We start from the raw sequence: 23,427 nt of genomic DNA on the forward strand, positions 1-23,427 counted from the left end.
GCGCAGCTGTAGACTATAGGTCTGGAGAAGGGAGATTGCGCCTGCGCGGAAAGTCGAGGCCGGGTGTACGAGTGGCCCTCTTTTTCAGGCACCCGGACGAGGCAGGAGGACAGAGTACGCGGGAGCGGCGCCGAGTCTAGTATGGCTGCGGATCCCTGGCCTGGGTCAGTGAGGAGTCCTAGGGACCCGGCCGCGCTCGGCCTGGTGCTCCCATCGTCATCCTACCCCGCGGGAAACGACACCAAACTAGGTTCCAGCCCGTTTTCGGGATGTACCGGGCAGGTGTGTGGGAGAACGAGGCCTGGGCTTGACATGTGTGGCCCCCGGATCTTCTCACGGGAGTAAGGGCAAAGCCCCGCTCCATTAACTGTGGATACTCAAGAATTAATTGACAGAAAATCTATTTTTAAATACTTTGGTTTCTAAGGCATGGTCCGGGCTAGATGGGGCGTAATTGCTTTTTTTAATCGGAATGTTAAAACTTGGATTGAAATATTCATGTTAGGACCTTTAAGAAATCTTTAATCGCTCGGTAAATACAGTATACTAAATTGAATGTATTTGGAGGACTAGTCAGACCTCTAAGGATACAGAAACTGTTAAGAGTGGATACAGACTTGATTTCAAAAGATCCTTTCCTAACAAATCGAGGTACAAATGATTACAAGCTAGCTGGTTAGGACACATAACATTAGGCATCAAATTGGAGCTGCTCAATTTGGTAAGGGAGGTAAGATTTTTAGTCACTGAAGTTCTAACACATAGTTCTACTATTTTTCATCAGGTTTTCTATCAGATGATCCATCGTAATAATGCTGGTAAGTATGAAAGGATTAATAAAAATACTTGTTGACAGAAATATAGTTTTGCACATATAACATTGGTGGGTTTTTGGAAGCATAGTTTTAAAAAAGTCAGAAACTGGCAAGAGAGAGATTTTACTCTGCTTGCATGCTAAAACTTAGCCTGCCACAGTTTTGTAGAAGATGCAGCCCCCTGGATAGGTGATGAATTACAGCAGTAGCCAGAATATCAGTAATTTTGCCCCAGTTGCCATAGGATGCATGCCTTTCAAAACTGTTCACTCTACATAACATTTTTGAGACAACAGTCCAGAGCAAAGGGCAGTGAGTACCTTGCTTACAAGATATGCAGAACCACTAGAGACCCAAGGAGATTACCTCTCAACAAAATTCTGTGGAATTTTAACTAAATAGGTTACAAAAAGTATTGAATCTTACAAGGTTTGGTGTCAGTAATTTGCCAGTTTGGCATAATGTTCAGTTATGATTTGACTTAATAGCACTTGGTTCTAACTGGTCCATGGATCTTTACAGCCAAGTGTATCTAAAATTATTTACCCCCTATGACCTCCACTCCTTTTTTTTCCCCTTTGTTGTGAAATTAAGAAGGTAGCATTTGCACTTTGAAACAGAGCTTAAATTATTCCGGGGGGTGGGGGGGGCAGACACCTTATTACAAAATAAGTGTAGAAACTGCAGTTGATGCTACCACTGTATACAGATATTTCTTTTTTAAAAACAAAAATGAGATTATACTGTAAAGACTCTTTTGTGACTTAATTTGAACATCTTAACCTTTTCCTACTGAAATAAATGTTCTGTTATGTGACTATCATGTGCACGTCTTATTTAAGCAGTTTCCTATTCTTGTATGTAGTTTCTAGTTTTCATTATTGGAACTTATATTCAAATAATATTCCCTGTTTTGTATTTAAACTTTTTGTTTAAACAAAATTTTATTTCTCCCATTGCCAGTGGGTAATTTTCTGATGTAAAAGAAAGCATATTAGAAAACATAAATTTTAAAATGTCTTAAATACTTTTATTTTAGAATTTAAGAAGTCTTCATTCCTTTGCTCCAAACCAGAAGACTTTTCCCCCTGCATGTAGCGTAGGAGTAATGTTGGTTAGAAACTGGCTGGTGTTTAAAGCTGAAGATAGTCATGACTATTTAACCTAAGCTGTATGCTGAAGGAAGATTGTCTTAGAAATACTAAATTGGGTAAGTATTTTTTTAAAAAAAGGTTTGTGTTGAGTGGTGGGGAAAAAAACTAATAGAAAAAGATCTGAAATTAGGAAAAGTACCGTTGATAAAAATTAATAGCAGTGAAACTGAGTTAACACAGTTGGAACTTTGTTAACTTCAGGTTTATGATACATCTTACTTGGAGGTTAATATTGCAGAGATTTTAGTAACTTGTGGCTGATTAAATCTAGGCTTGAAACACTTTTCAACCCACGGTGAGTTACATTTGCAAAAAATTTTTAAATTATGTATAAATTCAGAATGCCTAAAAAGCATTTTAATTTAAAATGTGATTAGGTGCAGTTCTAATGGGATTGTCAACTGTGCTTTATTGTTATTTATTATATTGTTTCTAGGGAAAGTGAATTCTGCACTTAAATCTCTGAAAGCCAATCAGAGACCCCTGGATAGACATTTAGAGATTCAAGGATCCAGACTATCAGAATATTTTATGCCATCTAAAGGCATACAACAGGAGATACAACCTCTAGGTTAGTTATTCTCCAGATATTCTAAATTGAGAGACCAAAAATGCTTACTTGTATATGAGTCATGAGCTCTAGTCTCAGTTTCAACTACTGGATATCTATCATTATAAACCAGAGAAAACATATAGATATGATTATGTGTGGCTCAGATGGTAAAGAATGTGCCTGCAGTGTGGGAGACCAGGGTTTGATCCCTGGGTTGGGAAGATCCCCTGGAGAAGGAAATGGCAAACCACTCCAGTATTCTTGCCTGGAAAATCCCTTGGCCTGAGGAGCCTGGCAGGCTACAGCCCATGGGGTTGCAAAGAGTCAGACACAACTGAGCAACTTTACTTCACTCACATGTAGATAAATATCATGTTTTCTATTTTTAATTGATCTCTTCTTTTTTCTTTTTGATGAGTTTCTTCATTTTTCATTTTGAAACTTCTTACTAAAACCTCATAAAGGTTGTAAAGTAGATCAGATACAATATCATGGTTAGTGTGTACATTGAAATTAATCAGTGTTTTTATATTTAACATCTTTTCATCAAATTGGCTTACTTAGTATTTTATTTTTAAACTGATTAATAGTCCTTATTCTATTTCTTAGGCACTAGAATGTGTTACTAAATCATGAACTTTGGAATCAGGCAAACTTGAATCCAAATTCTAGCTCTGCCATTTAACTAATACTTAACCAACTTAATACTTGAGCTCCTGTTTACATATCTTTAGGTGTGCTTAGAAGCTCAGTCACGTCTGACTCTTTGTAACCCCATCGACTGTAGCCCACCAGGCTCTTCTGTCCATGGGGATTCTCGAGGCAAGAATACTGGAGTGGGTTGCCATTCCCTCCTCCAGGAGTGGTTCTTCTCAACCAAGGAATCGAACCCAGGTCTCCCACATTGCAGGCTGATTCTTTACTGTCTTTGAGCCACCAGGGAAGCCCTTACATATCTTTAAGATGAAGATAATAATTCCTACTAAATGAGCTTCTGACAGTTAAATGAGATGGTGAAATTGTGAGGTTTTTAGTCCAATGTCTTAGTCCAGATAGCTCAAAAAATATCAGTTACTCTTTAGAAAAAAATTTTTTTTTTGTTTACAGACATTAATTGCAGCTTTTCCTGAGAATTCTGTATAATTACCTTTTTTACATGATGGTATTCATTCATACCATCTATGACCAGTTTATTCTTTCCTTTTATCTTGAAATTTACAGCTAATGATCTTCATTATCTTTTAATGAAAACAGAGACTTGAGTAATTGTCATATCAAAAGCAGTATAATTGCTCATGTATATCCAGATTATTTGGCACTCCAGAGTTAAACTATCTAGAGGAAATATAAATAAATGTGGTTTTGTTAACACATGTTATTTCTAGTCTGGGAGAATTTAATCCACTTCCAGTTCACGTAATTTGAGAATTTCACGTACAGCATCAAGCAACCATTTGATTAACATTGGCAATGATTTAAAGCTAAAAACCTTTTTAGAAAATTTATTTAAGGTTTACAAGATTTCACATTATGTTAAATGTGGTCAGAATTTTGGTTAGTTCACAGAGAATCTGTATTGTACATGACCTATTATTTAGTATGAAGATTACTGTAAATATTTTAAACTAATAAGTTTGTGATCGATAATTTAAAGACAATAAGAATGATTGGCCTACATTTTTCTTGTCTAATTTTACAACTTTTCTGAATTAAACTTTAAGGGAATAATTGTTTAATTTCTTCTCTCGTTGAATTGCTCTATAGTTTAGTTCTGAGTGCTCAAAGAATCACTTCCTCAGGAACACAATAATATGAATATCCTTTTTAGATATTCTGTTTTCCATTCATTTAACATACTCAGATATAAACTTTGTTTCTTAGGAAAAAGTGCTTAAATAGTGGGTCTTAAGAGTGCTTGGTCTTTTTAATTTGTTTATATTCATCCTTTGTTTTTTAGCAGATCAAGAGTTGTTAAATAGGTAACTATAGCTAGGTTGGGCTTCCTTGGTGGCTCAGATGGTAAGGAATCTGCCTGCAAAGTGAGAGACCCAGGTTCCATCCCAGGCGGGAAGATCCCCTGGAGGAGGGCATGGCTACCCACTCCAGGGTTCTTGCCTGGAGAATTCCATGGACAGAGGAGCCTGGCGGGCTACAGTCCATGAAGTTGCAAAGAGTCAGACACGACTGAGTCACTAATACTCTCACACTTCATCTCATAGCTAGATACATAAAACAACATATGTTTAGGAAATAATATTTCTTCTTTTCCAGGGTAACCCAAATCTGTTTCTGGAACCATGAAAATTTTGTTGGTTTTTGACTTTGACAATACAATCATAGATGATAATAGTGACACCTGGATTGTACAATGTGCTCCAGAGAAAAAGCTTCCTCTTGAACTGAAAGATTCTTACAAAAAGGGATTTTGGACAGAATTTATGGGCAGAGTCTTTAAGTATTTGGGAGATGAAGGTGTAAGAGAAGATGAAATGAAGAGAGCAATGATATCAATGCCTTTCACTCCAGGGATGGTGGAACTTTTAAACTTTATAAGAAAGAACAAGAATAAATTTGACTGCATCATTATTTCAGATTCAAATTCAGTCTTCATAGATTGGGTTTTAGAAGCTACCAATTTTCATGATGTGTTTGATAAAGTGTTTACAAATCCAGCAGCATTTGATAGCAATGGTCATCTCACTGTGGAAAAACATCACACTCATTCTTGCACTCGGTGCCCCCAAAATCTTTGCAAAAATGTAGTTTTGGTAGAATTTGTAGGTGAGCAGTTACAACAAGGAGTGAATTATACACGAATTGTTTATATAGGTGACGGAGGAAATGATGTCTGTCCAGTAACTTTTTTAAAGAAGAACGATATTGCCATGCCACGGAAGGGATATGCTTTACAGAAAACTCTTTATAGGATGTGTCAAAACCTTGAGCCTATGCAATCTTCTGTTGTATCTTGGTCTTCAGGTGTTGAAATAATTTCTTATTTACAATTTCTAATAAAGGAATAATTAGCCAACAATTGAAATGTGTATCAGTTAAGATTAGATACAGCAGCATAAAACTCCAAATAAGGCTTTAAAAAAAGAGAAGAAGTTTTTCCTCTCACTTAAAAGAATTTCAGAATTTAGTATCTCAAAGTCTGTTTGCTCTACCAACCTCAGCACTTGGCTTCCAACTCATGATCCAAGATTGCTGTTCAAACTCCATCTGTCACATCAACATTCTGGCCAGCAAGGAGGATAGTGAGAGAGAAAGTTGCAACCTCACTTAAATTTCATTGGCCAAAACTTACAATACCTAACTACAAGGAAGGATGAAAAATGTAGCTTTTATTCAAAATGGTCATATGCCTAGGAAAAATTGGGGGAAAATGGAGTACAAAATTGAGGTAAGTGCAGCTAGTGGTTTCTACCAAAGATGGTTAATAGATAGATTGTATTCTTAAATTTATTCCCAGAGAGAATAGTCTGAGTTTCACTTAGGTATTTATTTCCAAAGCATATCTTAGCAGTTACAGATCTTAAAAATATAACCTAATTCTTAATTCACATAAGAATTCACTAGTTCCAAATCAATTCATTTTAGAGATAAGAATTCAGTATCTTGCCCCAGATCAATTTCACAATTTCCTTTTGAAATGAAATACATATGAATGTTCTTCAAATATTTTTTTTTTAAACTTTAACTTCATATATTTGGAATACAAATGAACAAGGGAAATTCACACAATTGATAAATGATAAGTAATATGCTTTGGGTGTAGGAGATAACTGCAAATCCCACTTCTCAGAAAACTTTGAACAATGCATTTTATAAAAAGAAAAAAATTACTACAAATAAAATGATTACCAAAATGGAGAACGAACAGTTTATGTAAAGGATAAGACCTCTGAAACAAAATCACTCATGCTAAAACTGTTGCTGAACATTATAAGTTCAAATGATACTTAACTTTCTAAATCTTTGAAAGGCCAGATATTTTAAATTTAAATCATCATCACAGACTATAACTCCAGAATGCTGATTTAATCAGTATGTTATTACTGTTTGGCAGTTAAGTATTGAGTGATGCAATACATAATTTGTAGGAATATTTAGCATTTAAGAAACTTTTTTATTTAGGGATATTAGCAAAATGTCAACTGACCTAGAAAGTTTTGTAGTACCATGTTAATTCTAGGTTCACATGTTATAGGCAGAAAATATTCATTATATAATAATATTAGGATTTTCTTTTCCATATGGAAAGCTCTAGAAATAAAAATGTTCAATGTACTTTTATGGGAAAAAATTGGTACTCTTATTTTTTTCCAAGTTGAGAAAGTAAACTTTGTCTTGCTTTAAATTAATAGGTTAGATTATGTTGAAACACTGTTATAAATTGGGATTTCTCTACAAGTTGAAGCCAGTAACACATGATAAATTATAGATGTTAAAAAAAAAAAAGACTTTCTTCTATAGTTGTTGTAGATCAAGTAATTTGGACCAGATCTTCTACAGATTGCATCTGGAAAGCTGATAGCTGAACAAATTTTTTAAATATCTGCTTAAAGACAAGAGAGAGCTGATGATAATAAACAATTACTAAGGAACCCCAAAAACTTAGGTAGTGAGCTGCTTTTACCTGAAAGGGCTGGGCATTCTCTGAATGGCATCTGAGATACTGAGTGGCTGTCTTGACAGTCTTAATGGGACCTGGGGCAAGAGGTATTGAAGTATGAGGACTGCACTGATAAACCCTTGCTCTTTGAATAATGATCCCAAAAGGCTGCGCATGATGTGTAACAGTGACCTGCTTGCTTCTTACTTAACAGAAGTAAGCAGGGCTTCAAAGGGTAGGCAGCTCACTTCTGAATACTCTCAATCCCTGAAATTGGCCTGAAGTTATCTACCATTTTTAGAGTTCCCAGATGCTTGGCTAAAGCAAATTTGAACTGTCTTATGAGGAAGTTACTATCCTTAGTATGGTGAGCAGTCTTATCAGGTAACCCCCCATAATCTCTGTAAGCTGGTCTTGGCTCTGTGTGTGTGGAGAAGGTCTATCACCTTCTAATCAATGCATTACCACAAAGATGATGGGATATATTATTAATGTGTCTATCATTGTATCAGATTCTTACGCTGATCTTCTTAAGAAACTCTCTCCCTTGGTGATTTTGAAGAAGCAAGCTGCCATGTTGTGAACTGGCCTTCCGAGAGGGCCACGTGGCAAACAACTGAGGGTGGCCTCTAGCTAATAACAAGAAGTAGGTCCTGGGTCCAAAAGTCTGCAGAGAACTGAGTACTGCAACCATGTGAGTCTGGATAGTGGAACCTTAGCTGAGATCACAGCTCAGGCTAACAGCTTGATTTAGCCTTGTAAGAAAGACCCTGAAACAGGCCCTTTTGAGCTATGCCTGGACTCCTGATCTACAGAATATTGTTCAGTTGCTAAGTTGTGTCTGACTCTTTGTGACCCCATGGACCACAGCATGCCAGACTTCCCTGTCCACCATCTCCCAGAGTTTGCTTAGGCTTGTGTCCATTGAGTTGGTGGTGCCATCCAAACATCTTATCCTCTGTCATCCCCATCTCCTGCCTTTGATTTTTCCCAGCATCAGGGTCTTTTCCAATGAGTCAGCTCTTCACATCAGGTGGCTAAAGTATTGGAGCTTCAACTTCAGCATCAGTCCTTCCAATGAATATTCAGGGTTAATTTCCTTTAGGATTGACAGGTTTGATCCCCTTGCTGTCCGAGGGACTCTCAAGAGTCTTCTCTAGCACTACAATTCAAAAGCATCAACTCTTTAGTGCTCAGCCTTCTTTATGGTCTGACTCTCACATCAATACATGACTGTTGTCTTTGCTTTTTAATACACTGTCTAGGTTTGTCATAGCCTTCCTTTCAAGGAGCAGGCATCTTTTAATTTTGTGGCTGCATTCACCATCTGCAGTGACTTTGGAGTCCAAGAAAATAAAATCTGTCACTGCTGCTTTTTCCCCTTCTGTTTGCCATGAAATGATGGGATTAGGTGCCATGATCTTAGTTTTTTGAATGTTTAAGCCAGCTTTTTCACTCTTCTTTCACCATCATCAAGGGGCTCTCTAGTTCCTCTTCACTTTCTGCCATTAGAGTGGTATCATCTGCATATCTGAGGTTATTGATATTTCTCCTGGCAATTTTGATTGCAGCTTGTGACTTACCCAGCCTGGCATTTTGCATGATGTACTCTGCATATGAGTTCAATAAACAGGGTGACAATATACAGCCCAATTTTGAATCAATCAAATTGTCACGTTGTTCCATGTAACGTTCTGTTGCTTCTTGACCTACATACAGGTTTCTCAGGAGATGGAAGGTAATCTGGTATTCCCATCTCTGATAATTTGCCACAGTTTGTTGTGATCCACACAGTCAAAGGCTTTAGTGTAGTCAATGAAGCAGAAATAGATGTTTATCTGGAATTCCCTTGCTTTCTCTATGATCCAACGAATGTTGGCAGTTTGGCCTCTGGTACCTTTGCCTTTTCTAAACCCAACTTGTACATCTGGAATTTTTCAGTTCACATACTCCCGAAACCTAGCTTGAAGGATTTTCAGCATAAACGTGCTAGCATGTGAAATGAGTGCACTTATCCAGTAGTTTGAACATTCTTTGGCACTGCCCTTCTTTGGAAATGGAATGAAAACTGACCTTTTCCAGTCGTGTGGCCACTGCTGAGTTTTCCAAATTTTCTGACATATTGAGTGCAGCACTTTAACAGCATCATCTTTTAGGATTTGAAATAGCTTAACTAGAATTCCATCACCTCCGCTAGCTTTGTTTGTAGTAAGACCCGCATGGTTTCACACTCTAGGATGTCTCATTCCCTAGGTGAGTGACCATACCTTTGTGTTTATCCCGGTCATTATAGAACATATGAGATAATGTACATTGTTTGAATATGCTAAGTTTGTGGTAATACTGTTTGTAGCAATGCCAAATTAATGCAGTAGGTTGCAAAATCTAAACAGTTTTCTAAGTATATTGTAGGGCACATGGTAAAAAGTAGCCACTACTACTACTACTACTACTACTACTAAGTTGTTTTAGTCGTCTCTGACTCTGTGCGACCCCATAGACGGCAGCCCACCAGGCTCCCCCGTCCCTGGGATTCTCCAGGCAAGAACACTGGAGTGGGTTGCCATTTCCTTCTCCAATGCATGGAAGTGAAAAGTGAAAGTGAAGTCGCTCAGTCGGGTCTGACTCTTAGCGACCCCATGGACTGCAGCCTACCAGACTCCTCCATCCATGGGATTTTCCAGGCAAGAGTACTGGAGTGGGGTGCCATTGCCTTCTCCAAAAAGTAGCCACACCAATAGATAAAAATGAACACCAGCAGAAGCTTTTACTTAAACGTATCTGCATGAGCTTCAGGAATTGGAGTTTTCAGACACTAATCTTATGAGAATTTTGGCACAGCTGAAAATTACATAATTTGGAAATACTAGAACTAAAATTACCATGACTAAAATTAGAATCTTGATGGATGGATTTGATAATAGAACAGGCATAGCTCAAGAGAGAACTAGTGAATAAACACAAGTTAGAAAATACACGAATACGGTAAAGAAAGACAAAACAATGAAAATGCAGAAGAGAAATTAAGAGGTAGAAGATATAGCAAGATCTAACATAGGAAATTGGTGTCTTGGGAAGAAAGAAGAAAATGAAACAAGCAGTATATTTGAAGATAATGACTGAGAACCTTATAAAGCTGATGAAAGACATCAAACCACACGTTCAAGAGTTCTTATGAACCCCAAACAGGAAAATGAAAACCACATGAAATCACATCCTTTTAAAACTACCAATAATCTATGATGGAAAAAGCATAAAGCAACTAGAGGGGGGAAAAAGATGACTTTGAAAGGAGTAATTTATAACAGTTGATATTTTCTTTTTTTCCTTAAATGTTTGATAAAGTAGAAGAGTGAAGACATCTAGACCTGGAGTTCTCTTTATTGGAAGATTTTTAACTACTCGTTCAATTTCCTTAATTGTTTATAGATTCAGGTTGTATAGTATTTCTTGAGTAAGCTTTGGCAGTGTGTGACAGTGTTTGTTATCTTTTGCTGAATAGTAAATTACCTCAGAATTTGACAGGTTACAACTCAGCATTAGTTATCTCACAGTTTCTTTGGCACAGGGGCACTTAACTGGGTTATTCTGGCTCAGGATCTCAGGTCAGGATGTCCCCTCCAGCTCTAGTCATATGAAAGCTTGACTAGAGCTGAAGGATCTGCTTGCAAGGTGGCTGGCTTACACAGTTTTTGGCAGGAAGCCTCAGTTTCTCACTGATTGTTTTTAGGAATCTCAACTTTTTGCTGACTGTTGGCAGAAGGTCTCAATTTCCAACCACGTGGGTGTCTTCAAAGTGTTGCTTGAATGTCCTAAAGGCATAGTTTCCTGCCAAGTGACCAATCCAAGAAAGAGGGCAAAGAGGAAACCACAGTGCCTTTGTGACGTAGTCTCAGAAATCAAACGTCATCAATTCCACCATGTTTTATTTGTTAAACCAGTACAAAGTCAGGCCCACAGTCAAAGGGAGGGGAATTAAACTCTACTTTTGAGGGAGGAGTTGAAGGGTGTTGGATATGCTTTTAAGCCAGTAAAGTGTCTCTCAAGGACTTTGTCCGTTTCATGTGAAATTTATGGGCATAAAGTTTTTCGTAATACTGCCCTATCAGTCCTTTAATTTTGCAGTGAACACATGGATACCTGCTGTCTAGATTTTATATTAACATTTTACTCTGCTTATTTTATCACATTCCTATCCATTCCTCTATCTAGCCATCTTTTTAATGTTTTTCTTCTTCCTCTTTTAACATAAGCATTTTTTGTCCCCTTTCCTTTGTTTCCCAGTGTAAAAAAACCGTGTGCTTCTCTGGCTTCAGTTGGAACTTAGATCTTTTCCAGCTCTGTGTGACCTCTGGGAATAACCTAATTTGTGATGGTCTTGGGATCATTCTTTGCCAGACTTACAGTGTTTCACCCTACGCATGTGTGTCTTAGTCACACCATAGAGTCAAGGGGACAGTTCCTCCTACAGATTTCTGAAACTCTTTCTCCATTTAGCTCCTTCCTATCTGGTACTCTGTCCTACAAATTGCAGCCAGTTCAACCTCCCCAAACTTACCTCCAACTCCTCGACTCAGTGAAACTACTGTGGTCTGCTTGGGATTCCCCTTGCCTGCACCTCAGGCTGGAAAATGTCTCCAGGCAGAAATGCAGGCAATTATAGGACTTACCTCATTTGTTTTCTCTTCTCTTATGGATCACATTCCTGTGCTGCCTGTTGTTCAGTGCCTGGAAACTCCTATTTCATATATTTTGTCAAGTTTTCTTATTGTTTATAGTGGGGTGGTTAGACCAGTCCCAGTTCCTCCAGAAACAGAAATTGTAGTATTTCATTTTTAATTCCTAATTTAATGTGATTAAAAGCTCTGCTCTAGGTTAGACCAATTTGAATTCTAGCCCTGGATTGGGCTAATCCTGGCCTCCCAACATCTCAATTTTCTTATCCTTTATGTGGAGATGATAATGGTACCTGCCACCCCTAAGATTGTTGTAAAGATATACTGAATTGGACATGCTAGTAGCTTATTATGGCTGCTCTTAACAAAGTAACACAACCTGGGTAGCTTAAAACACTCACAGTTCCAGAGGCTAAAAACGCAGACAGTTTCACTGGGCTGAAACTGGGTGTCAGCAGGGCAACCCTCCATTGAAGACTTGAGGGGAGAATCTGTTGTTTCTTCCAGCTTCTAGTGGCTGCCTGCTCTCTTTGGCTGTGGCTGCATCATCTTCCCAGTCTTTACCTTCATGACCACATTGCTGTCTCCTCTTCTGTCTATGTCAAGTCTCCCTCTGCCCTGTTCTTATAAGGACACTTTTAATTGCATTCAGAGCCTAACTAGATAATCCAGGACAATCTCCCCAAGTCAGAATCCTTAATTTCCATCTCTAAAGACCCATTTTTCTTACTGTTCACTCGCTCGGTCATGTCCAACTCTTTGCGACCATTTGTGGGTTCCAGGGAACATTTATGGGCTCCAGGGAACATTTATGGGTTCCAGGGATTAGGACTTGATATCTTTTGGTGGCCATTATTCAGCCTATTACGGGTAATAAAGCATTTTGCACACAATCAATCAGTGCTAATAGTCAATATATTTAGCAACTACTACAGCACAGGAACCAGCTAATAAAAACAGAAGTGCCAAACAAGAATGGATGCTGGCCACAACCATAACAGTGTCTGGATCTGAATAGAAGTGTTGCACTTGTCATTTATGCCAGCACCTCACACACATAGTATATACTCAGTGTTAGTTCACTGAGGTCCAACTTTATTAAGTTAGTTCTATTTCCTCTTTTTTAAATGTCTGGACATGTCCTTTGCTCATTTATGTATAAGATCTGTGTTCTTTTTATCTGTTTTTCTGAGCACTTTGTATATGGAAGATACTAATATTGTTATATCTGTGATAAATATTGTTTGTATTATATTAATATTGTGTTCATCTTTTCTAAACCTTGTTTTATTATTTCTAGATAATTTGTTCTTAATCTTTATTTAAAAATATAAACGTCTAAATTTAGTATGTGCCTTATTATCCATTAGATTATGTTAGATTTAATGAAACAAATATATTGATACACACTAATTAGGATTTTTTAAAGGTAGGATTCTTGTTCTCTAAAAATTTTCCTTTGAAAGCAAAAGAATCTCTGTTTCCCTCAAAGCTAAGCAGATTTTCCATGGCCAATTTTATTATACTAAACTGTGAGCTTATAGAGATGCTAGAATTAAAAATAGAAATTAAGAAAGACTATTAATATCATAATAGGATTGGGCAGAGAAGTAGAGGAACTTCCTGTTCTTCACAGGAGACTCTAGGATAGCCGTGGTAGGCAGAATTCTAAAATGGTCCCTGAGATGTCCCATGCCCTGGTGTACATGCTAAACATAATCCTTAGTACTGTGAATTTGATGTATTTTACCACTATGATTAGGTTATGGTTTATGGCAAATTGACTTTAAAGTAGAATGTCTGGGTTGGACCTGACCTAAACACACGAGCCCTTTAAAAGCAGAGAGTTTTCCTGGCTGGTAGCGGAAAAGGAAGTCAGTGATTCAAACCACAAGAAAGATTCAACATGCCCTGGCTGGTTTAAAGATGGAAGAAGGCATATAATGAGGAATGTGGACAGCCTGTAGAGCTGAGAGCAGCCTCTGGCTGACAGCCAACAAAGAAACAGGGACTACAATCCTACAATAAACTGCAAGGAAATGAATTCTGCCACCAGTCATGTGAGTCTGGAAGAGGACTGTGAGCCCCAGATGAGAAACACAGCCCAGGCTGGCACCTTGATTTCAGCCTGCTGAGACCCTGAGCTGAGAACCCAGCCACACTGTGCCCAGATTTTTGACCTACAGATACTTGTGACAATGTTTTTGTGTTGTTTTAAACTGCTAAATTTGTCTTAATTTGTTACATAGCAGTAAAAACTAACACAATAGCTAATCTCAAGGAAAAGTCTGATTTTCATACACATAGCTCTTTTGTAATTATGTGTTTGGCAATTTAAACTATAAAGTAACAAATTACTTTTTATTCTTCTGACCAGACACTGAACATCATTGTGACCTATGGAGAGATGCTCCTAAAAATGTCTCTGCCTTTGAGAGTTTAACAGGGACTTAATTTTTCCTGCTAATGTGTTTTCTAATTTTTTATAATGTGACTTTACTTCTTTAAAAAGAAAAATAAATTTAAAGAAATCAAGACCTCCTGAGACAGAGCACACCCTATAACCCTAAGCTGTTCACACAGGACCGGCTGCACGTAATTTGTGAGACCCAGAACACAGTGAAAATATGAAACCTCTTGTTCAAAGATTATTAAGGATTCCAAGACAGCAAAGCATTAAACCAAGAGTGGGATCCTTCTGACTGCACAGGTCACACATGCAGCCAAATCTGTGCCCAGACCTTCTCCAGCAACTTCCAGATAAAAACTTTGCCAAGCACTGCTTACTACTGTCCAGACGCCCCAGTGCTGCTTCACTGCTTGGGTGACATTTGCAAAGTAATTGCTTATAATGTCACTATACACCAAATCCTTTCAGAATTTTCCCCAAATGTGTTTGTATATATGTATGTGTGTGTGTGTCTATTATATATGTATATATATATATGTGTGCTCTTTGATATAGATGGATTATTCTTATAATTGTCATATTGCTTTTATCACTTAAAATTATAGCCTAAGTATTTACCTGTATTAATATTCTTTAAGGTTAAAATTTTTAATTTAAATGTACATTTTTGCACTTTAAATGGAATGAAGAGATTAAAAAAGAAAGAATGGTAAAGAGGAAGGAAGAAAGGAAAAGAGGGAGGGAGGGAAGTTGGGAGGAAGGAAAATAGGAAAGATCCTTGTCCTTTAAGGAATCCATATAATAAAAGAACAGTATTGAAGTCTGACATGGTTACTGTATTAGGAAGGTATAAGCTACAAGCTATTAGGAAAGTATACGCTATAAACTACTGTATTAGGAAGGTATATAACAGGGCTTCCCTATTAGCTCAGTTGGTAAAGAATCTGCCTGCAATGCAGGAGACCCCCATTTGATTCCTGAGTGGGAAAGATCCACTGGAGAAGTGATAGGCTACCCACTCCAGTATTCTTGGGCTTCCCATGTGGCTCAGCTGGTAGAGAATCTGCCTACAATACGAGAGACCTGGGTTGGGAAGATCCCCTGGAGAAGGAAAAGGCTACCTACTCCAGTGTTCTGGCTTGGAGAATTGCATGGAGTGTATAGTCCATGGAGTCGCAGAGTCTGACATGACTGAGTGACTTTCACTTCACTTCAAGCTACATATGTAATTTAAGTATAAACTTATTTTATTTTCAACTATCTTTTAAAAATAGGAATATTGCTCCAATATTTTTATATAAGAAAACAAGCTTGGTAAGGTCACAGAACCAAGTAATAAAAGAATTCTTCAAAACTAGGTGATGTTGAAACAAGAAACATGAACACTAGTCCCAGTTCTAACTGGTAAATAGCTCTGTGATTTTGCTGAATTATTTTGCTTCTCTGGAATTCATTTTACTTTCTGTAAAATGACTAGACTGAGCAAATTTTATCCCTAACTGCCTTCCAGTTCTAAAATTCTGTAATTCTAATGTCATTATGAATCTAAGTGTTCTCTAGTTTTGGCTACAGGGAGCTATCTTCTGTCTATGGTGTGCTGCAGTCCATGGGATTGCAAAGAGTCAGACACGACTGAACTAACTAGCTATCCTCTAAATAAAGTTAAGTCACCCTATTTTTAAGGCCTTTAGAAGGAGGTTTTCCTTTTACTGCAAAACCATTTTGGGATCAATCTTGCTTTTAATTTTTTAGCATATTAATAGGTCACAGGTTTGAACTCTTCATGTTGCTTAGTTTTCTTGTCTTTGAGCTAAATAACTATGACTTCTTTATCTGATTATCAGAAAGCACTTTTTATTTTCATGACTCTTCTCTGACCTACTCAAAATCCTCTCTGACCTTTAAGACTGTCCTTGAACTGGACACAGGACTGTATTCAGGATCAAGTCACTGGTTATCTCATTTTGCTCTTATAAGCACTGTCTTTCTTCTCTTTTCCTTTTTTCCTCAGTGTGTATTAGAACAATGCTTTGCTGGGGATCATGTTAAAATACAAATTGTTTTCAATAGTTCTGGGGTGGGACTTGAGCTTCTGCTTTTCTGACACACTCATAGATGAAATACTTCTTAATACTTGGTTGCCGCTTGACTGCCTAAGGTGCTGAATCTAGCGGCACTTCCTATAAAGACAATAAAACCCAGAAAGCAGTCTCGACTGGCTTATAGGCCAAGTCCAGGTGCCATAGAAATAACCTGAAAATCAGTTTAGTTCCTACAGGTGAGTCCAACCTGTCTCTCTAAATGAGCAGCCAAAATGTGGTTATGCTCAGGCTTACCTGCCACAGAATAGCCTACCATAGCTCATATGAACTTGATCAACGAAGAAAAGCTCCTAGACAGAAATTAACTGCTAGAGTGGGAACTGGTACGGGCTTTCTCCACTTTGGCACTGTATAGACTTTGGGGCTGGATGATTTCTTTTTGGGGGCCAGGGGGGGAGTATGTGTTTCTTGTACATTGTAGAATAGCAGCATTCCCGACCTCTACTCACTAGATGCCACTAGCACTCCTCCTGCCAAGTTAGGGTTTCCCTCATAATTCAGTTGGTAAAGAATCCGCCTGCAATGCAGGAGACCACCCTGGTTTGATTCCTGGGTCAGGAAGATCCACTGGAGAAGGGATAGGCTACCTACTCCAGCATTCTTGGGCTTCCCTTGTGGCTCAGCTGGTAAAGAAGCCACTGCAATGTGGGAGACCTGGGTTCAATCCTTGGTTTGGGAAGATCTCCTGGAGAAGGGAAAAGTTACCCACTCCAGTATTCTGGCCTGGAGAATTACATGGACTGTGTAGTCCATGGGGTCACAAAGAGTCAGACACTACTGAGCAACTTTCATTTTCGGGCTTCCATGACAGCTCAGTTGGTAAAGAATCTGCCTACAATCCAGGAGATCCCAGTTTGATTCCTGGGTTGGGAAGACCTGGTGGAGAAGGGATAGGCTATTCACTCCAGTATTCTTGGGCTTCCCTTGTGGCTCAGCTGGTAAAGAATCCACCTGCAATGTGGGAGACCTGGGTTGGATCCCTGGGTTGGAAAGATCCCCTGGAGAAGGGAACAGCTCCAGTATTCTGGCCTGGAGAATTCCATAGACTGTATTGTATAGTCCATGGAGTCACCGAGAGTTGGACGCGACTGAGCGACTTTCACTTCACTGGCAAGTGACAACCAAAAGCATCTCTAGACATTGCCAATAATCCCTGTTTGAGAACTACTTAATGACTAAAAGTCTGTATGCTTTATCCCTGGATGAAGTGAAGATACAGCAATTGTACAGACAGAATACTGCTACTCTTACAGCGACGGATCCAAAATATTTTCCCCCGTGTAATAATTTCCTTATGACCAAGTCCATAGCCTTGTCACATCATAGCAATCACCACCTGAGTGTTTAATATTTTTGATGCCTAACTCAGTCACTTCCTTCATGCATTAGATACATACGAGGCTTCTTTTCCTACCCATGTATTATATGTGCTGTGCTGTGCTAAGTTGCTTCAGTCCTGTCTGGCTCTGTGTGATCCTATGGAGTAGCCCACCAGGCTCCTCTGTGCATGGGATTCTCCAGGCAAGAATACTGGAGTAGGTTGCCATGGAAGATCCTCCAGGGGATCTTCCCGACCCAGAGATCAAACCTGTGTATCTCACATCTCCTGCATTGGCAGGAGGGTTCTTTACCACTAGCACCACCTGGAAATTCCTATATATTATATGTACTGTGGCACAACAAGTCTATTAGTTTCAATCTGCTTTTGTAGTACAAGTACAGTCTTTTATAATGAGTTATAATTACATCTTTATTCTACTTTTTAAAAAATGTTATCTCTGATATACCCACATATTCATTTACTGTCATAGCATTTGAATTTTTTTTAGCTCCTAGTTTGTACTAGTCCTGAAGGAGAGTTAGAAAAGATCATCATTTACAGTCTCATAAGCTCCTTCCAGGGGACAGCTGGTATGTCACAGGCAGGCCCCAGACTGAGCTCTGCTAATAGTGTGATAATGGGACTGGAATTTATAGCCGCTTCCTACCCCTATTACGAGATATGCTTTTTTCTTTCAGGAGATGAGAGGGAGAGCCCTTTACTGACTTAACAACCCCACAGCACATCTTTAGATGAGACCAGCTGTAGGGAATATATAAAGAGTAACTAATTGCCTTGACTCTTTTACCTAAAACCCTATCATTTTTGTACTTTCTGGTGGGTTTCTTTTTCAGGTGGACAGTGTGATGGTTCTGTTGAAGAGAGATTTTTTTGATGTGCTCTGCTAGGGCTTATGGAATAATATATTTCTGGCCAAAAGCTAAATCTATCTTACTTATGTCATACAAACTGATATCTATGTGATAATGGTTCATATTGAAACAAAACGGTAACATAAATGTTTCCTAACAAAGACATTCTTAGAAACACTCATTGTTTATGGAAGACATTACTTAGTAAAAAATTAGTTTGTCTTTTATATTCAAATAATAAATTTTCAAATTTATGTTTAAACAACTAGTAAAATATGATTACAATTAAACTAACATTTGTCACACAGGATTTTAAAACTGTGCAAACTGGAAAACTTGCTCATTCACATTTTTTTCTACCCCTCTACAGTCATATTCTGGATTTTGTTACATATCAAAAATCTCAACTCTTTTCACAACTTGGTCTATGCAATGTTCTACTTTCCTCAGTTCAATATGAGAATATGTTCTTTTAGGGATTTATTAACAAGTTAACCTTTTTCAGATTTAAATCCAGAAAAATATCCTGTTGCACAATTTTTGAGGGGAGAAAAATACTACAGTAAGCAAATATTTTGAGAGTCTACTATGTGCAAGAAAGCAAACCTAAACAAAACAAAAACCTGTGGATGTTTAAGAAGTGTAGGACTATGTCTTACAAAGAATGATGTCCTTCAAAGTGTTTACAGTTTGATTGAAGGGTGAGATACATATATATGTAATTCATAATTCCCAAGTATGCTTCATAAAGCATTTTAGTAATCAGCATTAAAAGTGTTTAAGTCAAGGAAGGACTAGATGACCATACAGTATTGTGTTTTGTATTCGCTCAATTGATTAACTGTGATAGAAGCTTTATGAAAGAGGTAGACTGTGATCTATACATTAAGCATGGAAAGGACCTGGAAAAATGGAAAGGACTTGATAGAGCTTCCCAGATGAAGGGAATAATGTGAGCCAAGATAGGGGTGGGTACAGCATATTCTTTAGGTAGTGATAATCTATTAATATCTGGCCTACTGAAGTTAAATGTTTACACTGGGGAGTAGTGGAATAAAGCTTTGTAAGTAGGATTTGGCCAATTTATGGACAGATTTGTAAGCTAATCAATGGAGTTTGAATTTCTTCCAGGTACCTCTTAGGAGCAAGTAAAGGGAAGTGATGTCAAGAAAGTTGTGTTCAGGTGGTATGAAAGGTAATGTACAACTTGGGAGGAAAAGGAAGAGATGACACAGAAAAGTCTTGCAGTAAGTCAAGGTAGAAGTGATAAAGACCTCCTAAGCATGCTGTGAGTGAGAAGGAAAATGAAGAGATATGTAAATCAGATGCAGGCTTCCCTGGTGGCTCGTGGTAAAGAATCCGCCTGCCAAGGCAGTAGACATGGGTTTAATCCCTGATCTGTGAAGAGCCCACATGCTGTGAAGCAACTAAGCCCACACACCACAACTACTGAGCTTTAGAGCCCAGAAGGCACAACCATTGAAACCCGTATGTTTCGAGCCTGCGCTCTACAACAAGAGAAGCCATTGTACTGAGAGGCCAGAGCATTGCAGCCAGAGGGTAGCCTCTGCTCTCCGTAACTAGAGAAGAGCCCATGTGCAGCAGTGAAGACCCAGCACAGCCAACAATAAATAAATGAATTCATTAATAAAAAAATAAGCCTGATGCTTTGAATTTGAAAATGAAAAAAAGCACAAAACTTTTAGATCATGTTCTGCAGGAAGGCAGTGTCTGTGGATTGTCATTTATATAATTTCTTGAAGAACTCTGAGCCCTGAGCAAATTTTTAAAGCAAATTCTGAAAGTCTTACTTATAATCTGCTCATATTTTCACTGGTATAAAAAACCTTTATTGAGTGCCTATTATGTGGCAGACACTGTTTTAGGAATACTAGAATGAATGGGGGATATACAATGAACAAAACATAAAATCACTGCTTTCATGGAGTTTATGTTCTAGTGGGAGAAATCTCACAACGAACTAAAAAATACGCAAAATATATGATATCATAGATGGTAATAAGGATTATGAATTAAAGCTGGGAAGGGGAATAGGGAATAACAGGTAGGATGTGGAGATAATTTTAAATAGGTTGGTAAAAAAAAAAAAGGCCTTGTTGGGAAGTTGATATTTGAGCAAAAAATCCAGTAGAGGTGAGTGACCAGATCATATAGTATTTTTGGGAAAAGAGCTGGGCAGGCAAAAGGAATAGCTAGCCCTGAGGCAACCCATTCCTGGTGAGGGGAGAAGCTGGCCTGGGTAAGGGGGTGCTGGAGATCCTTGTAAGTACTTTGATTTTTACTGAATGAAATAGAGAATCATTGGACAGTTTTAATCTGTGACTGAGGAGGGTATCAGTCTGCTTTGGTTGATTTGAGCCAGTGCTCTTACTTTTTCTGGGTCCCTGCTGGCTCAGATGGCAAAGAATCTGCTGCAGTGTGGGAGACCCAGGTTTGATCCCTGGGTAGGGAAGATCCCCTGGATAAGGGAACGGCTACCCACTCCAGTATTCTTGCCTGGAGAATTCTAAGGACAGAGGAGCCTGACGGGCTATGTAGTCCATGGGGTCCCAAAGAGACAGACACGACTGTGTGACTAACACTTTCAGCCAGAAGAATAGCTTCCCTGGTGGCTCAGACTGTAAAGTTTGGCCTGTGGTAGGAGACCTGAGTTCAATCCCTGGATCAAGAAGTTCCCCTGGAGAAGGGAATGGCAACCCACTCAAGTAGTCTTCCCTGGAGAATCCCATGGTACTTTCTCTAGCCAGAAGAATTGGGTTTCTTTTTTTTTTTCTAATTGAAAAAGATCCTAGTTTATTATCTTCTTCCATGTATTAATTTTATCTGAAATTTAGCTTTAACTGTGGTACCGGGCCTAGATCTGATAGATAGCGTGCCTGATGAACTATGGACGGAGGTTCGTGACATTGTACAGGAGACAGGGATCAAGACTATCCCCATAGAAAAGAAATGCAGAAAAGCAAAATGGCTGTCTGGGGAGGCCTTACAAATAGCTGTGAAAAGAAGAAAAGCGAAGAGCAAAGGAGAAAAGGAAAGATATAAGCATCTGAATGCAGAGTTCCAAAGAATAGCAAGGAGAGATAAGAAAGCCTTCCTCAGCAATCAATGCAAAGAAATAGAGGAAAACAACAGAATGGGAAAGACAGAGATCTCTTCAAGAAAATTAAAGATACCAAGGAAACATTTCATGCAAAGATGGGGTCAATAAAGAACAGAAATGGTATGGACCTAACAGAAGCAGAAGATATTAAGAAGAGGTGGCAAGAATACATGGAAGAACTGTACAAAAAAAGATCTTCATGACCAAGATAATCACGATGGTGTGATCACAAACCTAGAGCCAGATATCCTGGAATGTGAAATCAAGTGGGCCTTAGAAAGCATCACTATGAATAAAGCTAGTGGAGGTGATGGAATTCCAGCTGAGCTATTTCAAATCCTGGAAGATGATGCTGTGAAAGTGCTGCACTCAATATGCCAGCAAATTTGGAAAACTCAGCAGTGGCCACAGGACTGGAAAAGGTCAGTTTTCATTCCAATCCCAAGGAAAGGCAATGCCAAAGAATACTCAAACTACCGCACAATTGCACTCATCTCACATGCTAGTAAAGTAATGCTCAAAATTCTCCAAGCCAGGCTTTAGCAATATGTGAACCGTGAACTTCCAGATGTTCAAGCTGGTTCTAGAAAAGGCAGAGGAACCAGAGATGAAATTGCCAACATCTGCTGGATCATGGAAAAAGCAAGAGAGTTCCAGAAAAACATTTATTTCTGCTTTATTGACTATGCCAAAGCCTTTGACTGTGTGGATCACAATAAACTGTGAAAAGTTCTGAAAGAGATGGGAATACCAGACTACCTGACCTGCCTCTTGAGAAACCTGTATGCAGGTCAGGAAGCAAGAGTTAGAACTGGGCATGGAACAACAGACTGATTCCAAATAGGAAAAGGAGTACATCAAGGCTGTGTATTGTCACCTTGCTTATTTAACTTCTATGCAGAGTACATCATGAGAAACGCTGGACTGGAGGAAACACAAGCTGGTATCAAGATTGCTGGGAGAAATATCAATAACCTCAGATATGCAGATGACACCACCCTTATGGCAGAAAGTGAAGAGGAACTAAAGAACCTCTTGATGAAAGTGGAAGAGGGGAGTGAAAAAGTTGGCTTAAAGCTCAAGATTCAGAAAACTAAGATCATGGCATCTGGTCCCATCACTTCATGGGAAATAGATGGGGAAACAGTGTCAGACTTTATTTTTGGGGGGTCCAAAGTCACTGCAGATGGTGACTGCAGCCATGAAATTAAAAGACGCTTACTCCTTGGAAGGAAAGTTATGACCAGCCTAGATAGCATATTGAAAAGCAGAGACATTACTTTGCCAACAAAGGTCCGTCTAGTCAAGGCTATGGTTTTTCCAGTGGTCATGTATGGATGTGAGAATTGGACTGTGAAGAAAGCTGAGTGCCGAAGAATTGATGCTTTTGAACTGTGGTGTTGGAGAAGACTCTTGAGAGTCCCTTGGACTGCAAGGAGATCCAACCAGTCCATTCTGAAGGAGATCAGCCCTGGGATTTCTTTGGAAGGAATGATGCTAAAGCTGAAACTCCAGTACTTTGGCCACTTCATGTGAAGAGTTGACTCATTGGAAAAGACTCTGATGCTGGGAGGGATTGGGGGCAGGAGGAGAAGGGGACGACAGAGGAGGAGATGGCTGGATGGCATCACTGACTCGATGGATGTGAGTCTGGGTGAACTCCGGGACCTGCTGATGGACAGGGAGGCCTGTGTGCTGCGATTCATGGGGTCTCAGAGTCGGACACGACTGATCGACTGAACTGAACTATGGCACCCAAAAACATATCCTCAGTGAAGCACTGTCTTT

The 23,427-nt window shown here is 38.8% G+C and overlaps 1 protein-coding gene across 5 annotated transcripts; it reads left to right on the forward strand.

Moving 5' to 3' along the window:
• Positions 1-43: 43 nt before the first annotated feature.
• PHOSPHO2 (phosphatase, orphan 2) lies at positions 44-20,174 on the forward strand. Of its 5 annotated transcripts, none has more exons than XM_086356963.1 (5): positions 44-282; positions 785-818; positions 1,855-2,025; positions 2,406-2,540; positions 4,794-5,556. In XM_086356963.1, exon 5 carries the CDS (start codon positions 4,820-4,822, stop codon positions 5,543-5,545), a length of 726 nt encoding a protein of 241 aa, XP_086213089.1. In that variant the 5' UTR covers positions 44-282; positions 785-818; positions 1,855-2,025; positions 2,406-2,540; positions 4,794-4,819; the 3' UTR covers positions 5,546-5,556. The 5 variants fall into 5 exon arrangements, 4 of the variants coding, with proteins under 4 accessions (XP_086213089.1, XP_086213082.1, XP_086213076.1 ...); XM_086356956.1 differs by having other exon boundaries at positions 44-164; XR_015147443.1 differs by lacking the exons at positions 2,406-2,540; positions 4,794-5,556 and adding an exon at positions 19,650-20,174 and having other exon boundaries at positions 44-164.
• The last annotated feature ends 3,253 nt before the right edge of the window (positions 20,175-23,427 follow it).

The sequence above is a fragment of the Bos grunniens genome, chromosome 2 (assembly GCF_055505025.1).
Source record: "Bos grunniens cultivar Pamir isolate PY7600 chromosome 2, Bosgru_T2T1.0, whole genome shotgun sequence".
Lineage (NCBI taxonomy): Eukaryota > Metazoa > Chordata > Mammalia > Artiodactyla > Bovidae > Bos > Bos grunniens.